This window comes from Agelaius phoeniceus, chromosome 3, assembly GCF_051311805.1.
Source record: "Agelaius phoeniceus isolate bAgePho1 chromosome 3, bAgePho1.hap1, whole genome shotgun sequence".
NCBI lineage: Eukaryota > Metazoa > Chordata > Aves > Passeriformes > Icteridae > Agelaius > Agelaius phoeniceus.
The window spans coordinates 53397099-53414144 of record NC_135267.1 but is presented as its reverse complement, the minus strand read 5'-3'; the positions used below and the strand labels follow the sequence as shown (position 1 = coordinate 53414144).

At 39.9% G+C, this 17046-nt stretch overlaps 1 protein-coding gene across 2 annotated transcripts in view; it reads right to left on the bottom strand.

Annotated features, from left to right (window-relative positions):
- The window catches only part of RNF217 (ring finger protein 217), a 65143-nt gene that overhangs the window by 32107 nt on the left and 15990 nt on the right, over positions 1 to 17046 (bottom strand). For both annotated transcript variants that reach the window (XR_013181352.1, XM_054630511.2), the window contains exon 2: positions 752 to 985. Coding sequence is in view for 1 of the 2 variants with exons in the window: in XM_054630511.2 (XP_054486486.1) it covers positions 752 to 985 (234 nt within the window). In the remaining variant the exon portion in view is untranslated. The remainder of the gene's footprint in view (positions 1 to 751; positions 986 to 17046) is intronic.

The window sequence follows — 17046 nt, the reverse complement described above, 5'->3', positions numbered from 1 at the left end:
AGCTCAATCATGAAATTAACCACAACAAATCTAATAACCAGATGGAAAACTATCACAGAACATGGTGCTGCAGACCACTGCTGTCTTCTGGAACTCAGATGGACTTTAAGCAGCTCAAAGCTTATTCCAAATTCTTGCTTCTTATCTTTGATTAAAATCACAGTATAAGCAACTCTTCTATGAAAAGAAATGCTGCAGAAATGGCATTTCCTGCCCCCCTATTTCTCCAAATTCTGCGTTGTGAATGATGAGACTACAGCAATGTATCATCTCTGGTAAGGGAGTGAAGAAATCAGACCCAACAAGCAGGACAGACAACAGGTCTATTACTAAGGAAGAAGCAAAGCCAACAGCCTAACATCATAAGATGCCCAGAATTCACTCACCCAGAGTTTCAGGGAAAACTTAAAAATTGTATGTCTAAAATTATCAGTTGTAGTGGTAACTCCCCATTCCCAGCCTCTTCTGACTGTGACCATATTGCTTGCATGTCAGAAAGAAGTCACTCCTTAAATTGTGTGTCAGGACAAAATTATGTCACCTACCAAAAAATACAGGCTGAAGAGTTCAGCTGCTTGAACTGTTAAAAGTCAATTAAGTACTTAATCAGTGATGTACTACTACAGGTTCACATTCCTAATCACAGCTTGCACACAGCTCCAGTGAAACAAAAAAGTTCATTTAATGCTCACCAAATGCTGTCCTACTTTTGCAGTGCCATCTAACCCACAGCCCCGGCAAGCATGCTCACTTTGTATTTGTTCTCCAATTTGGCAGGGGTAGGAATGTGGCCTCTCCTCCGGAAGGTTGTAAAGTGCTTGCACTGAGGGCATGGCTTGGTGCTGGAGTCAATGCGGCTGAGTTCCAGGAAGTATTTATACTTGATGATGTCGTCATGGGGCAGGTTATAGAGGACAGTTGTTTCATCCAGGTGTTCGCTGCACTCTGTGATGGGGCATTTTATATCTGCTTGTCCCAGCTGCACCTACATAGGAACAAAACAAAAAAAAAGAACTGTATGACCTTTTGCCTGGAAAAGTTAAGCGAGCATTGGTAAATTTTGTGAGGAAAATTAACTTCAAATACTGTAACAATTCAGAGACTACCCAGCACACCGTCTTCAGATTATTTCATTTGTGCTTGATGGAGTTACACCAAGCACACTGCAATTTTTCCAGAAAGCATTTTCAAATCCAAACAGAAAAGCTAATTACCCTGACAAGTGCAATTATTAAGCATATTCTCTCGGTCTATGTACCATGGCTACATACACCACAAAACCAAACAAGTCCTAACTAAAGAGGTCCACTTCATACTTTGGGTGTAATGGTGAGTGCACCAGTCATGGCTCACAAACTCTGTGAGAAAGCAGACAATGGAAACATTTGCATACTGTTTCACTGCAAAACGACCTGGGAATCACAACACAGAGATATTAAAAGTCAATTTAGGATCAGCAGCTCTGACTCCAGAACCTTGAGCTGGTTCCTGTTCAGTACACTCAGTGCCTCTGCAGTCTGCTTTCAAGAAGCTCCTTACATTCCATACTGCACGTGCAGAAAGTTTTAGTTGAGCTTGGGACTGATCAAGCTAACACATTTCCCCAGATCTCATGAGTTGAAAATTTTAAAAAACACGCACCCTAACAACATTAAAAAACCTTAATAAAAACCAAACTAAAATCAGACAAACAAACAAGCTTGAGGTTAACAGGGCAGAAACTGTTGCAGATCTAATGAGTCCTGATGGTCCCAAGCTGATCCATATGGTCAGAAATCCGCAACGTGTTTTTAGAGCTCCTGGATCCAAGAACTGCACTGGACCCAGACCTGCACCCTTCACGCTTGGCAGGCTTTGACTGCTCGGACTCCGTGCCAAAACAGCAGATCCTACTTGCTCTGGGAGCACCACAGTTGCATTTTCTTGGCAGTGAGCCTAAGTTAATAAACCCTGCTGGATCCTGAGAGTCTGCAATGACCCGGCTAGAGCATGTTTGTGTCTGCCCTAAGTGATCTTGAATGAGTGAGTTTTGACTGCACAAGTGCAGCTGACCACCAATTCAACTCCTTCCTTATTGAGTATCTCCATGAAGAGACAAAGGGTGCAACCAGCATCTCTTTCCAGGAATTACTATTTGAAGGTTGGCAAGTTTGATTTCCCCACACTGCTTATTCTTAAACATCCTCAATTAGAGAAACTTGCTGAACAACACACTAAATAAGACAGAAACGCCTCAGATTTGGATGCAGATCTCATTGCTGCATAGTGGTACCAGAAGACACAAGGACTCAACTAATGCAGTATTTAAACTAAAAAAGGAGGGCAAAACCCTAAAAAGCAACACAACATAATCCTGTCATTGTTCCTTCAGCAACTGAGCTGCATGAACTCTACTGAATGATAGTTCAGTCAGAAATCAGAGGATTAGAGGAGTCATAACCCAAGGTATCAAACCCAAGGTTTATACTGATTAAAAAAAAAATAAAATCCTACTGCACCACCTCTTTTCTCTCAGCAACGTAGCTAAAACTTAGGAGAGCAAAGAGATTAGGTACATGTTAGAGACAGAAATGCAGAGTGTGGATGGTGGCAGTGAGTCTCAGACCAGAGCAAGGTGAAGAACACCTCAGCAAGCCTTGGTGCCCTGAGCAGCCTTGGCTCATGGCACAGGCAGGTCAGGATGGAGGCAAATCTGTCTGCAGTATGGAGGAGAGGCAGCTCCTCAGTAATATATCCATTCTTAGGAGGGAAATTCCCCACACTCAATTTCCAGCTCTAAAAGGTGAGCAGAGCTCTGCCACATGCAAACAATGCCAGGCTCAGTTTGGCTTTTACACAGACAGGTACAGGGGGAGTATATACTTAAAGACATTAAAAAACCAACCAAAAAATCCCCCAAACCTCACATACTACATGCTGGGGAACGCCAGCATTTTATACCTGTAGGACACTGATTCACCTGCAGCAGCATGTAAAATTGAAACCAAGCATATGGACCACTGGACTGTTCTCAGAAGAATCACCCAGTGCATCAAGGAGCTGACTTAAAAAGCAGACAACAATCAGTACAGCACCACAGATCACAAGCATGCTCAACTAAGAGAACAATTTGTTACAGAAACACAAAAAGCTATTGCACTAGGATTAGCATCAGCTTTTGTTTACACAAGTATAGGTACACTTTAGAATTGAAGAGTCAAATTAATCCCACCTATGACTACATCTTTAAAAAAAAAGTTAAGCATTAGGGAGGTATTAAAAGAGCCATATCTTTTTGCCAGGAGTAAACTAAGCCACAATGGAGTAGCACTACATAATGAGAAGATACAATGCATCTGACAGTACTAAGGCATTGCTTATATTAAATGCTAGTTAGAACAAACCTGCATTTATAAAACCAAGGAATACAAAGCTCAACATTTTCTGTACTTCATGCCCACACAGAATATGATTAATATATGTGGTAAGAGTCAGGTGTGGTTTCAGTATTTATTTTGAAAATATGTTTCACACCCACTTGAAATAAATAATTTTTAACCTCTGTAATAGTTTCAGCTTTTCAAGTTTGGCAAAGACTGAGCCTTTTCCTGTGTTTTGAATGGGACTGAAGTGAACAGATCTGGCTTGCTTATTAGCAGTAACTTCAATGGAGCCTTGTCCTACCAAAACAGTCCATCTTTGTGCACTAACATCAGCAATTGATAGAAGTATAGCTTTAGAGGTAGCCTGTCAGGCTACCTGCTGCCATGAACTCAGGACATGCTACAGAATGAGAAAGGAAAAACAAAGTAAAACAATCTGTTATGACACTGGTACAAATAACTAGTTTTATTATTTTCCTTCATTTTCTTTTTGTTTTGCAGAGTCTTATCCCTTCAATATCAGCTACTCACAATGTCAAACCCCCAAGTTTTGAGAAAACCACTGTGCATTAAGAACTTTAGAACCCTCAGTTTACAGAACAGCATGGTGTACTTTTCACAGCATGAGGAAGGACTCATATGTCTAAGAGCAGCTGAGCAGCAGCAGTGTTAAATGTCAGGCAGCATCCAGCTCTTTTACTCAGTTGTGCTTCACTTCTGTAAAGCATCTCAGGAGGGGATACTCTGCTTACAATTCAGAAGGAGAAAGCAGGCTCCAGCTCCTTTCATCCTACAGAAAGGCAACATTTAAATTACCAGGAGAACAGTATGTGCCTCCTCCTGCCAATTCCTGACATTTTATTTTAAAAGTGTTTTTATTGGCGGGTGGTAGGGAGGAGAAAGAGTGGGGGGAACCAAGACAGGACACACACATGGACTCTACACTGATTTACTTACTGCCCAAGAACGCAGTGATACCACCAACAGAAAACAGAAACAGATGGCAAGATATTTTAAGTCAGAAAATCATTTCCACACCCTGAGCCTTCTTTTAAAGGAAATCTTTGTTTCAGATTTTGCACAGAAAGCAAAGTTCAAACTAGACCAGATTTATACCTGTCATTTGGCCTGCCCCAGGCTGGATGTAATGTGAAATTTGCAGGCTGTACTTGTGCTGCTGTATTGCAGCTATAGTCCTTAAGTAAGGGGCCATTCTATTTTATAATACATATCTACAAACAAGCATTTTCTAACTGAAACTTCTCTCTTAGTTCAAAGATGCACATGCTTATTTGCTCTTACTTCTTAAAGGTGAAAGTGAATGTGGCCATGCCAAATACACACTCCTGTAGAGAAATTTAACTTCTACCAGGTGTGCCACATTGTTCCCTGTAAATTACCAGGGAAGTTATGCATTAAAAAAAAATATTCTGGAAATGTGCAGGTGCAAGGGAAGGGACAGTATAGTCTAGAGGACTTTCATACTCTAGGTAAAGAAACAGCTGGATTAAAATTCCCTTTACTTATAAGCAAAACCCTACTCATTTCTCCCATTCCTTTCTAGTTCACTGGAAACATTTCTTTCATTTTCTCTGATAAGTTACAAAGCAGCGAAGAATTACTTTTCTTGTACATTTGGAAAGTGTGTCCTTATCAATTTATTTTCTTTCAAAAAACAGTAGTAGTTGCTGGAAAGTCCTTGAAGGAATCACCACGATTCAGAACTCCACAGTGGCAGGTGCTAACCAAATGAAATCCAAGTAGACATGATTCAAGAAGTGCAAACCAAAGCCAGTTCAAAATTTTACTACACATTTTGCACCTGCCTTTAAGGTATTTCTGTGTTTTTCATACTAACTTAATCAGTCTGGATCCCTGATTTGTGCCAGTGATATCCTGGCATTCTCCATCAAAATTCTTAATAAAAAATCCTGTGAAATACATTCTCTTTTTCAGTTCATTCATCCTCCCTCCTTGCTCTCAAATGATACAGATCCCCAGGGGTGCTGCAAGACAAGCAAGAATAAACAGCTAGAACTTAGAGTAATTATATCAGCAGCTACTTAGTTTGTGTCACTACCAAATAGTAAAAACATCTTCTGTTTTGTGTGTGTCACCTCCTCCACAGAACATTTTCACACAACTTCTTGCCTGTTGTTCATCACTTTACAAACCATATTCCATAGGGTGTTTCACTTTTACTCCCTCTTTAATTCACTTCTCAACAGACTTGCAATAAGTTTCTTCCTGAATGCCTGTCTCATCCACCTTCTTCTCTGACAACCATCTGTAAAATCACTCAAGAGTCATCATTCCTCTCCTCACGAGGGAAAGGCTTCACTAGCCTTTATCAGTGCATGTATCACTGTCCTCAAAAAGATCCAGAAGGCATTCAAAATAAAACATTTTATCTGTTATTAAGATCATCTAAAGGCTATTTACTATTAATAAAAGTTGAACCAGAGTCTTTCCTATTGTGTCACCAGCTTGGGTTCGTGAGGATGCTCCCCTTCACATGTCCTCTTTGTTCTCCTTTCACAAGCACTGCACTTGTGGATGCAGCCATGACAATGACACGGTGATTCCTGCTCCAGTTAACATTCAGAGAGAGTCACTAAGGCACCAACACTGCAGGCTGTAGCAGACACCACCTCTTCTAGTTTTGACAACAATTTGGTCTCAATGAGTTTTGCATTAGTTACTACAGAATACAAAAAAGACACAAAAAAGGTCACAAAAAGAAGCAAGGTCTCAGGACCTTTGAAGTACTTGCAAGTCCCTCATCCTTCAGGTGAAAGGCACTCACAAGCAAGAAGCTGGGAGAGAATCTAAGTGTACAGAACTGCACCCAACCACCACCAGCACCATCAAAGCACCTTTCTGCTCCAAAAGCAAGTCTTCTGAATGCTTTACAAAGCATATTTAAACACAGCATCAACTTTAATTCTCAAAGGTCATCTAGTTTTTACAACTTTAGCCAGAGGCCGAGATTGCAGCTTCATTCATAACTCTGAGGACCACTGTCAGGAGCACACTTACACACATCCATGTCCCCAGGAGCACTGTGGAATGGTGCAGCTACACACCAGCGAGGGTCACAGCCAGCACCACCTGTGTGGGAAGAGACCAGAGTGGCTTTAGCCCCAGAAATGACCCAAAACTTTAAATGGCAAAACTGTCCAAGGCTGCCTGGAGCAAAACTCCACACCATTTTGTTTGTTTCCTGTTCAAACTTCTTTTTGACTCCACAGTCACATCTACAACTCTTCTAAAAATACTCTGAGGATAAACTAGGAAGATATTCTTCAGAATGCACCTAAATACCACTAAACCTATTTCTTAAATGCCTCTTAATTTGCTTTCTCATTTGATGACATGGTGACACAATTCTACACCTTTTTTCTTCCACAGAACTAAACATGACCTGCTCACATGGATCTGATATCAACAGAAACATTCAGATTTTCTTGTCCTCACCTCAGAGGAACAGGGTTTCAGAAAATTACTTATAGAAAAACAAACTAATACTGAAATTCTCCTTTGCAAGAAGTGAACAATTATCAACATGGAAAGCTCTCCCTTTTTGTCTTTTCATCTCCTGTTACTTCACTGAGTGAATTAAAAAAGGAAATAATTTTATCTCAGCAATGCATTTAGAAAAACTGCATTGCATTAAATCATGCCTCTGCCTGCGACTACTCATCAATCCTAGTGCACATCACCAGCAAGCATGGAGGTTATCTGCTTTCTGTTCTAGTGTTCTGAAATCCACAACAAGCTGAAACCCAGAGCAGAGGTAAAGCTTAGTCCCATGCCTGGACAAAACCAGGGCTGGTACACCTGGAATGGCTGCCCACTGAGCTGGGTCACTGTCTGCCAAAGAGGCACGCCAGAGTTGGACCGACTGACTAGTTAGAGACTGACTAGCAGAATGCTTCATCCTGCACTCTCCAGGGCCCCCAGAGGCTGTGAAAGTTAGCTTTCACCTTTCCTCCCCACACATGTGTGAGGGCAGAGGGAAGGGGAAATCCCAGTGGAGGAAGTTAACCTGGGAACAATAATGTAAGAAACTGCAAACCTTGGAGGAATCTAACCCAAACCCACAGCTCTCTCAGCATTCATTAAGGGAAGAGCACAAAAGCTTTCTGATTTTGCCCAGGTGTGCATATTACCAATGTAAGTATGCTTATGCTGATTTTTCTATTCCTTAGAACACAAATTCACTTTTAATAAAAGATCCAAAGATGCTCTTCAAAGAAGAGCTTTGAGGACAGCAGAACAAACCAGATACCTGCCCTTTCTCAGCTGGAAAAGAGAGGTGGTTGCTCCTGCCTGAGAGAACAAAAGACCCCATATTAAAACTGAGCAAGTGCAGGAAGGTAATTCAGAAAAGAAGCAAGGCCCAGGAGACCATCCATGTACCATGATAAATTTAAATAACCTAGGCATCTCAGGAGTGAGCCCTGCTTGGAGGGTCTCTGTAGCATTAGGAAATACTACTGCAAAGTAGCAAAGAAGCAAATAGTACTAAAAAATAGCTAAGAAGCAACACCTTCGTTGTAATGGTGGTGGTTTGTTAGGCTTTCAGCATGGCTATAAAAACATTTCCCATGCCTTTCTTAAAGATGGACAGAAAGTTAACATCTGTAAGATGATCAGAAGGCTGGAACACCTCTCTGATAAAGACAGGCTGAGAAAGTTGTTCAGCCTGCAGAAAAGAAGGCTCCAGGGAAACCCTAGGGCAGCCTTACAGTTCCTAAAAAGGGCCTATAAGACAGCTGGAGATTTCCTACAACTGCATGGAGTTACAGAACAAGGGGTAATTGGCCTTAAAACAGAAAGAAGGTAGGTTTAGATCAGATATTAGGAGAAAATTCTTTACTGAGAGGGTGTGGAGATACTGGCCCAGCTTGCCCAGAGAAGTTTTTGATGCTCCATCCCAGGAAGTGTTGAAGGCCAAGTTGGACCAGGTCCTGGGCAAACTGATCTAGTGGGTAGCATCCTTGGTCACAGCAGAGGGATTGGATGATCTTTAATGTCCCTCTCAATCCAAACCATTCTACAGTGAAAAAACATGGTCTCAACTTTCACTTGGAATCACCGCTTTGGTCTTCAGCTGGAGACAAGAAAAATCCATAAACTGTGAAAATTTATCCTACAGTTATTTATGCTGAAAAAGACAAGATCAAAAGTCCATTCTTCTACTATTCTGCTATGTAGTAGTCAGGTTCTCCACCAGACATGAAACCTGGAATAGACTCCTGAGCTCCCATTTGCCAAGCAGTATTTTATTTACTTCAAATAAAATAGGGCAAATCACTGTCACTAACCTGTATTACTGAACCTCTAACACAGATAAGCCCAACAGATATCATCAGCAATAATCAATCAAGCCTTGGTTTCTCCAACAACAGCTGCTGTTATGTTTTACTGTTGTACCTACAGAAACACTTCATGATGCTTGATATTCTTCCAACAGAAAGTGGTACTTAGCATAAAATAAGAAAAGCTCTCATAATCAAGCAAAGGAGGCAAGAGAAGTATACCCTTGCTTATATCACTATTACACCCCAAAAGATGACTACAAAACCTGACAGAGTTGGCATGGATGTGGGTGAATACTTAAAAATAGTGAGAACTTTTAACACAAATGTCTCAACTATTCTCTTCACTAACCTGATTGTCTACATTCCCCTGCCCATAGAAAAAAGGACACACATTTTATAGCTGTTCCTAAACTGTCCTGCTTTCCTTCAGAAAGATACCTACTACTAGTTTCCATGCCTTTGCTAGTTTTGAGTTTTTGAGTTTCCTTGTCCATGTATTAATAATCAGTATTTTCATGCTTGACTATCAGACATGAAGCCAAATTGAGCCCTCTTTACAGGATGAATTTAATAAAGAAACAGCAGAGTTCATAGGTACAAGTAAAAGCAGAAGAAAGTCTGAAAAGTATTTTCTAACTGGCACGTCGTTGTCAGGAGTAATAGTAGACATTTCTTAGATTCAAGGTATAATGTATGACATTAAAATACCATCAGTTGTCTTCACCTACAAACAAGGTAACCTATATAAATTTCTTTATGTGATCAAGTTGTTACAAAAGAGCTAAGTCTTGATTTATAAATAATTACTGTGCTCTGCCTTTTTGAAAAGTAACCCATCTCACTGTACCACTACCAACCCACAACACAGCTGGTTTTGATGAAAAGCTGTGCTAATAGAAGGTACCATGAAGTGACAGAAATTGGTAACTTTTACATGGCTTCAGTGATGGATGTGCATGCTGACCCATTTTCAGGAATAAATCTAGCAAAGGCTAATGCAGAGCAAACTTTCAAGCTTCTCCCCATATGCCATCACTTGGATAAACTGTAGATACTGTGCTGTAACTCTAGTGTCACACTACTTCATCAAGTTATTTCTCACAGTGCATTTTATGTTGAAACCCCATTTTGATTCACATTCAGTGCAATGATGGATACAGCACCACAGGGAGCAAACATGCAAGATAAACAAGTGCAAACAGTACAGCCCTCTCTAGGGAGCTGAGGCAAAAGTTTAAACACTGATTCTGATCCATACTTGGAGAAGCAGAACTGAAGTGTCACCCCAGCTGGGAGCAAATTACCCAAATCACCAAAGAGTTAAACTGTTACCTAAATACCTCTATAGCACAGAAGAAAAAAAATCATCTTATGAAAGTTGAAAGTACAATTCTGTCCCACAATTGATCTAATCCTGTAGAGCGCTGCACTCATCTGGTGCACAGTAATTTTTAAACAGCTTAAAAAACCAGCCAAGCTGTGAGAGTTAATTCTCCTGATGATCAAACTCTGGCTGTAATTCTGGGGTTGTTACTGTGTCAGGTCAGTCTACCCAAGAATCTGATGGAATAGGGTCTCCACTGAAGCTGGAACTTCAGATTGATTAAAGGACAGTTTGTGTACTGATTGCTGCAGACCTTGTTTGTCAAAAGCAGCTAGAATCTTTATATAATAAACTCATTAGAAACAGCAAAACAAGGGGGGAAGCAGACAATACAGGTGTTGTATACTAGGAAAGTCAAACTGTAACTGTGTTTAGAACAATATATTACACTTACACTTTCTCCTAAAGCAGAGAAAACCTGAAGCAAGTTTATTTGAATTCCTAAGGGCAGTACTACCTGCTGACAAGGCAATTAATATACTCATTTCTGCATCAATAGGAGGAGAAACTACAACATCCTATTTTTTACAAATTCTCTTTTATAAAAAGACAAACCAAACCAAACCCACTACTAGTTATCTCATCTGCTGTTTATATATGTAAATCTATGTTTAACAGAAAAGTGTAACATAACATAACCTTTACTACAAACCTTTCACATTTGAAAACATTGATATGTATTTGACAAAGATGTTGCAAGGTAGTGTCGTGCTCAGACAACCTGCTTTTGTGATGGGGCAAAAATGAACAAAGGAAGAGTAAGTCAAGTAACTCAGGGCTAAAATCTCAGTGTTAACAGTGAGGAGGAGACTTCATTTGTGCAAAAGTACCATTGTGAACAGATAAGGCTGTGGCAATACTTGCATGCGGGAAAAAAAAAAAACAAAACAAAAGAAACACCACAAAAAGAAGTTTCATTTCCCTGCCTTAAGTTTTTAATCACTTTGAGAATAACAGCAGTCCCAGACAGAGAGTGAATATGGAAAGATGGATAACTGTTGTTAACACTGAATTCAGATCCCTGCAATCATCCTTTTTGGCTGGTTAGAGAGAATGACCTGGAATAGAAAGGTAAAAAGAAGACTCCTACCCACACAGACTTCTCTTTCTGGATGGTATGCCAGGCTTACCCCGTAACACCAGTTTAACCCAATGGCTCCAGTTAAGTGATCAAATACCTGAAAGGTTTGGGGGGAAGGTTCCAGGCAGACCTCTCCTATACTAGCTGCTCCCAGTATCCCTCCCCTGGTCTCAGAACCCTTCAGCCACTTCATCAGGTCACAGTCAGCCAAGACTGACATTAACACAGACTCCACCATGACTAATGGATAAAAATTTATGGAAGAAGTCAATGTAGCCTTCCCTACTTACTCTCTCCTTTAGAGAGCAATTGCAAGGCTGCAAGGAGAGAAGTTTCAGTTAGCTAACACAGGAGGCTCAAGTGTTTTTAAATTAAGTTTTCTAATTGATGAAGCAGCTGAATTAATTCCCTCTGTGACACATGATCACTAGTTCACAACCCAAGAGAAAAATGGGAAGCACACAGACAAGGAGAGACTCTTGCAGAGGCAGCAGGCCACCAGTTGCCTTACCTGTCATGTCAATCTACACCTTCAGATCAAGTTCCAAGCACATCTCATGTTAACTGTGTTTACTTTTAGGAAGCTACAAGCCCAAAACATGCTTAGCAGCTCCTCTAAGTAAAAAAGAAAAGCTTAAAGGCAACTACAGCACCAGGGCTGGAGGAGTGCCCTTGATCACTGCCTCCATGCAAGTCTAAGCAGCAGTGTTTTCTGCACAGGTGCCAGAATTCCTGTTCTTCAGAAAGCAGCCTGCATTTTGTTATAGCTAGGTGATTATTAGGTCTATGAGTACTAAGGTGTATTTTCCCATTTTGCAAGAGTACTTACAGTGCTCAGCACCATGCACGAAAATCCGTCACTGAGCTTCAGGTCTCAGCCCAGCATCTGTCCTAACACCCACCCCCCAGCCCCCCAGATTGTGTTCATTGCTTTCCACTTCTGTAGGCACAACTCCTGCTCTCCTCCCAACTGTCTCCCTGAAGGATACAAGAGTCTTATCTGTAAAGCTAGAGCAAGAGGAAATGTTATGAAGGAAGGTTTTTCAAGATGAAAACCTAAATGTTAAAACTTAAGGTTATTAAGTAGGTTTTTCAAGATGAAGAAATACATGACTTTTAATGAAACAACTAAAGTTAATAGGTAACCTCAGCAACTTTGGGCCAAGAAGCAGGGAGGAACTCTACCAACAACTGTCACATGCTACAAAACATTATGAAGCAGCTGACCATAAGAATAAAACAATGATTACTAAAAGATATACTATGAACAGGACATCTCATTAACCTGACATACACTGCAAGATGGTATTAGTAAATATGTTTCATTTTTCTATTCCAACAGTAAATATGTTACCTTTGGAGAATCTAAGTTAGAAATGGTTATAGTAGGAGAAACTCCTTACAATCAGAAGAAAACCACTACTTTTTATTTCTGTAGGTACTGCCTACCTCTTTACAAACAAAAGTAAAATTCAAACTTGTCTCAACATCTCCCCCTGCAATAAACCAAAATCCAAAACCAGAATAATCAAGGATTATTGAGTACAAAGGTTTAAAAAATGATGAACAGGTCATTAGACACCTGGATACTCCACTTCTGCTACCATTAAACTTTTGTGGGGCTGCAGAAACTGGTTTGTCATACTGAATTTTTATAGAAGCATTTTTGCAGTACCAGGAGGTAACAGTTTTCAAACCACCACCACCAGAAAGGACTGGGGACCAGGAGATGGGCAGGTGAAGTGAGGTGAAGAAGGTATCAAGTCAACTATATGCATCTCCACTTCTGAAGCCACAGACTCTAGTAGTAATTGAATCCAATACCAGTTGAGGAAATTCTAGTTTCATTAATTATTTCCAAAGAAGTTATATAGCCCTCAGTGGGAGAAAAGCTACTAAGTAGGAACTGAAGCAGCACAGGAGTAGAAGTTACAAAGCACAGTGACAGAACACAAGAGGGTTTGTACACAAGAACATAGATCTCCAATTCCAGATTTTGCCAGACCAAAAGTACAGGACCAACAGATTTCGTGACAAAGAGACAAGCAGCTAAACAGAATGATTGTTAGCAAGGAGGAGAGAACTTTTCAAAACTATCTGATTTACATTTCCTTGATATTTTCATTGAAATGGAAACATCCCACATGATGTCAAACACTGACCTGTCTAGCCAAATATTAGTTTTGTTTCAGATTTTTAATGGGATAAGAACTATTGTTTTTTAGAAAAATAACCCAATACTTCTTCTAGATCCTCCCACTGTGATTATTCCCTATGGTTAAGCAATCATTGACCACCATTTACCACCAAACAAGCTTCTCTAGAGGCCTGCAGGGTAGCTGCAGTGATTCACGTCAGAAAGGGAAAAGAAGTTGCAGCTTTGATAACTTGTTTGGGGAGAGGAAGAAGAGAAGAACAGAAAATTCAGGAAAAAGAAGAGGGATCCATATCAGCCTTTCCTGGGAAATCCTGCCTTTCCTATAACTTGCATCTTTTCTCTCCTGCAGTTTTCCCCTTGAAAATGACATCCTCTTGCCCATGGGGGAAAAAAGTCTGGTCTTCAAAATTTTCTGAATCCACCTACTTTTACTGAATTTAATAATACACACAGAGGCTGGCTCACCTCTGAACTGTTCCAGTTGCTCCACATTTTCATCATCCAGTGATGACTCTGCACTCGTCAAGTCTCTTTTTAGCCAGCATCAAACAGCCGAAGCTGCCACTAAAAGCTGCTGCTGTTGCTATGCAGGAAACTGCTGCCCCAAAGCACACTGACTTTCTGTCAGTTTCTTTCAAAATAAAGACAGGAATATTTGTATTTGTGACTAAAGTAATAATCATCTGTATTCTTATGCATAGGGTAATCTCATTATAAAGCCATTTTAAATAACGAGGTCTTTGGAGTCTTCTTTCAACCTGTGCTGAAATACCTGTCTAGTAAAATATTTTAATGTAACTATGGTAAGAATTATAAGGTAAGACCAAAGAAAACACTCACATATAGTTCAAGGGGAATAGAAAAGTACCTGAGAGCCTTTCAACTGATCAATGATTCCCCCAAATGATCACTTACATATTATGTTTTCATATGCAGAATAATTATGAAAATTTTGCACAATAAGCAACTTAATACATATGAGAAAGTCTGACAAAACTATGTAACTCAAGAAAGCAATAAACATTATTAAATTAGGAAAAAAAAATGAAACCCCATACCAGTGATAATTTCCATACACTTGCAACATTTTGTGTCTCTAAAGTACAAACCGTTATGCTTAAAAGTGCAAATTGCATTTCAGTTTGATTTCTCATTTGCAAAACTGTAATCAGTAAGAAAGAACAGGCTAGCAAGTCTACACAAAGATAAAACAAATCATGAAAGCATTTTTTAATGTGCCCCTTCAGCAATTTCTGCACATCAAACCTCTAAAGAAAATTATTCATTTCTCATAATAGAATATAAATGTCTTGCAAGTAAGAATGTATTTTTCCTAACACCAGCTTGATTGACCTCAAAGCACAGCTCCTAGTGATTTTGAGTGGCAAAGGTGAGTTCAAAACTGAGTCACTGCACTAAGTGGTCATCTGTGAGAAGTACCCAGGGACTCAACTGGGATCATCCTGGAGGGTTTTAATAGTACCAGGAAGGGGAAAAACTGACAACACGGTTCTTCTACCTTCACTATTACATTATTCTCTCTCATCTCATACTCATGAAAGTCGTAATAATCCTCTACTCAAAAACATTTCTATGTGAGACTATCAGCTTCTACACACTTTTGTCAGCAAGGTGGAAATCAATCCATCACATACAGAGGAAAAAGAACACAACCCTTGATCAAAGGGAATAGCTACTACGAGTAGCAGGCAGTTACTCCATGCTGATCAGTGCTAGGAAGATTTGTGCAGGAGAGAGCACATCCCAGGCAGAGCAAATGAAGAGAGCAGGCAGAGCCCTGCAGCCTCAGCTGCAGCCCGCAAGCACCCAGCCTCTCCCCTGCCCTGCTGCCTCTGCATCTCTTCTGCTCTCTGCACCAGGATTCCCACACACCACACTGGTCTCACTCCTCACCAACACAGACAGTCAGCCTTCATCCCCTGCATAAGAAGCCTTACTGGATGTCCACTGGAATGCAGGCTGCCCTCAGGACCCTGCTGTGGCACAGCATCCAGAAACAAGGAGCCCTGTCCCATGCAATTTAATCCACCACAGCATATTACAGGGGTAAAAAATTGCTAGCATGGACAAAAAGTGCATCTAGTTTAAGCCCCCCAGGACTAGGACACTGCAGTGCTGTAAGAATTAGTGAGTTAAGCTACCTAATGAAAATATCTGCAGCTAATACATGGTGAAAAACTGCAGTTAAATATTTAATTCCCTGTGTACAGCATTTGTAAATATGAAGATAGACATCCTGCTATACTGAGTTTCTCACCCAGTCACTGAAACACCTAAGATTTTCAGTGAAATAACCTAAATGTGATTTTTGAGGTGGGGGTTGAGTGGGGTTTTTCCTTTTTTTTTGTTTTTTTTTGGGGTTGGTGGTTTTTTTAATTTGTTTATTTTGTTGGTTTGTTTTTTCAACCACAGGAGCAACCAAGTAAGTGAGTTTCTCCAAAGCTCATGCTCAGAATTCTTCAAACTAACTGTTCAGTCAGATTTCCCCCATAGATTCAAGTAAGATGGAACATTTCCATCTGGAAGAAACCAAGAAAATCTAGAAGTCTGTGTTTGGACCCTTCAATTCTAACAGCAGACAATAAATTGCACCTGTGATGTAAAAATGATAATTTTAATAAATTAACAATATACTTGCTGAATTCTCAAAGGACTTCACATGCTTTTCTTCCTTAGCTTTGACAGCAGACAAATATCTTAGTATGGAAGATCTTGGATTCACATCCTACATGAGACTAGACATACTGCATACATGCAGCTCTGAATACCACACAACAGAAGTACTTTTAAGACACCCTTGGAAAGACCCATTAAACGGTAAATTTGAATGCAATACAGCAAAGAAAATCTGGCCAACCTGCAGGAATTGCTTGAGCTATAACGAGAAAAGTGGAACAAAAAGCAACAAAAAAAGTCCACAAGAGTAGACTAGAACTTTTATTGAGACCCCACTAAAGATGGGGGCGCCCCAATTCTGCCTGTATTCCAGGAACTTTACATTTACTGAGATGTGCAAATTCAGAGAGCAGAGAGTACCTAACAGCAGGAGTTCAAACACAGAAATCCAAAAGAGAACATGAAAGAAGAAAGGAAGTAATGCAAAATGTATATATTTCCACTTTCATTAGATGAGCTGTAATTTAACTTTAGTATGAGAGTTTAATTATTATCATATTCATATTATTACCATAATCAGTGTAATTCAATTGTTTATAGGTTCAAGGAAATTTCAACAATCAGGTACCAGTTCCCCAAATTTACAGTTTTTGTGGAGGAAAAAAAATTGGAACTTTACAAGTTTGCAGCTAGTTTCACATGAAACAATACCAAAAAGCAACAGGTTTTTCCCCAAGAGTTACAGTAAAACTGGTTTTTAAAGTAGTTTGAACTGGATCCACAATTAGGCGTGATTCCAAGGATTTTTCACTGTGGTCACCATAGGACAAGTATGACTGAACTGCTCTCCTAATTCTGTTTTTCCAGTTTAACAGAACTCCAGAACAGTTTTAACAGAAATCTAGGAGCCATTACTTGTTTGCTTGGGTTTGCACTATGTAGTATTAGCACAACTAATTTATCTGTTATACAACCCAAGACATAATATATGCAGATAATTTCTCTAAAACCTACACCCCCCCAAAAAAGATTTCTAAAATGTGAATAAGTAGTGAAACCAACAGTATGCCGAAACAACACTAAATTTCTTGATGCCA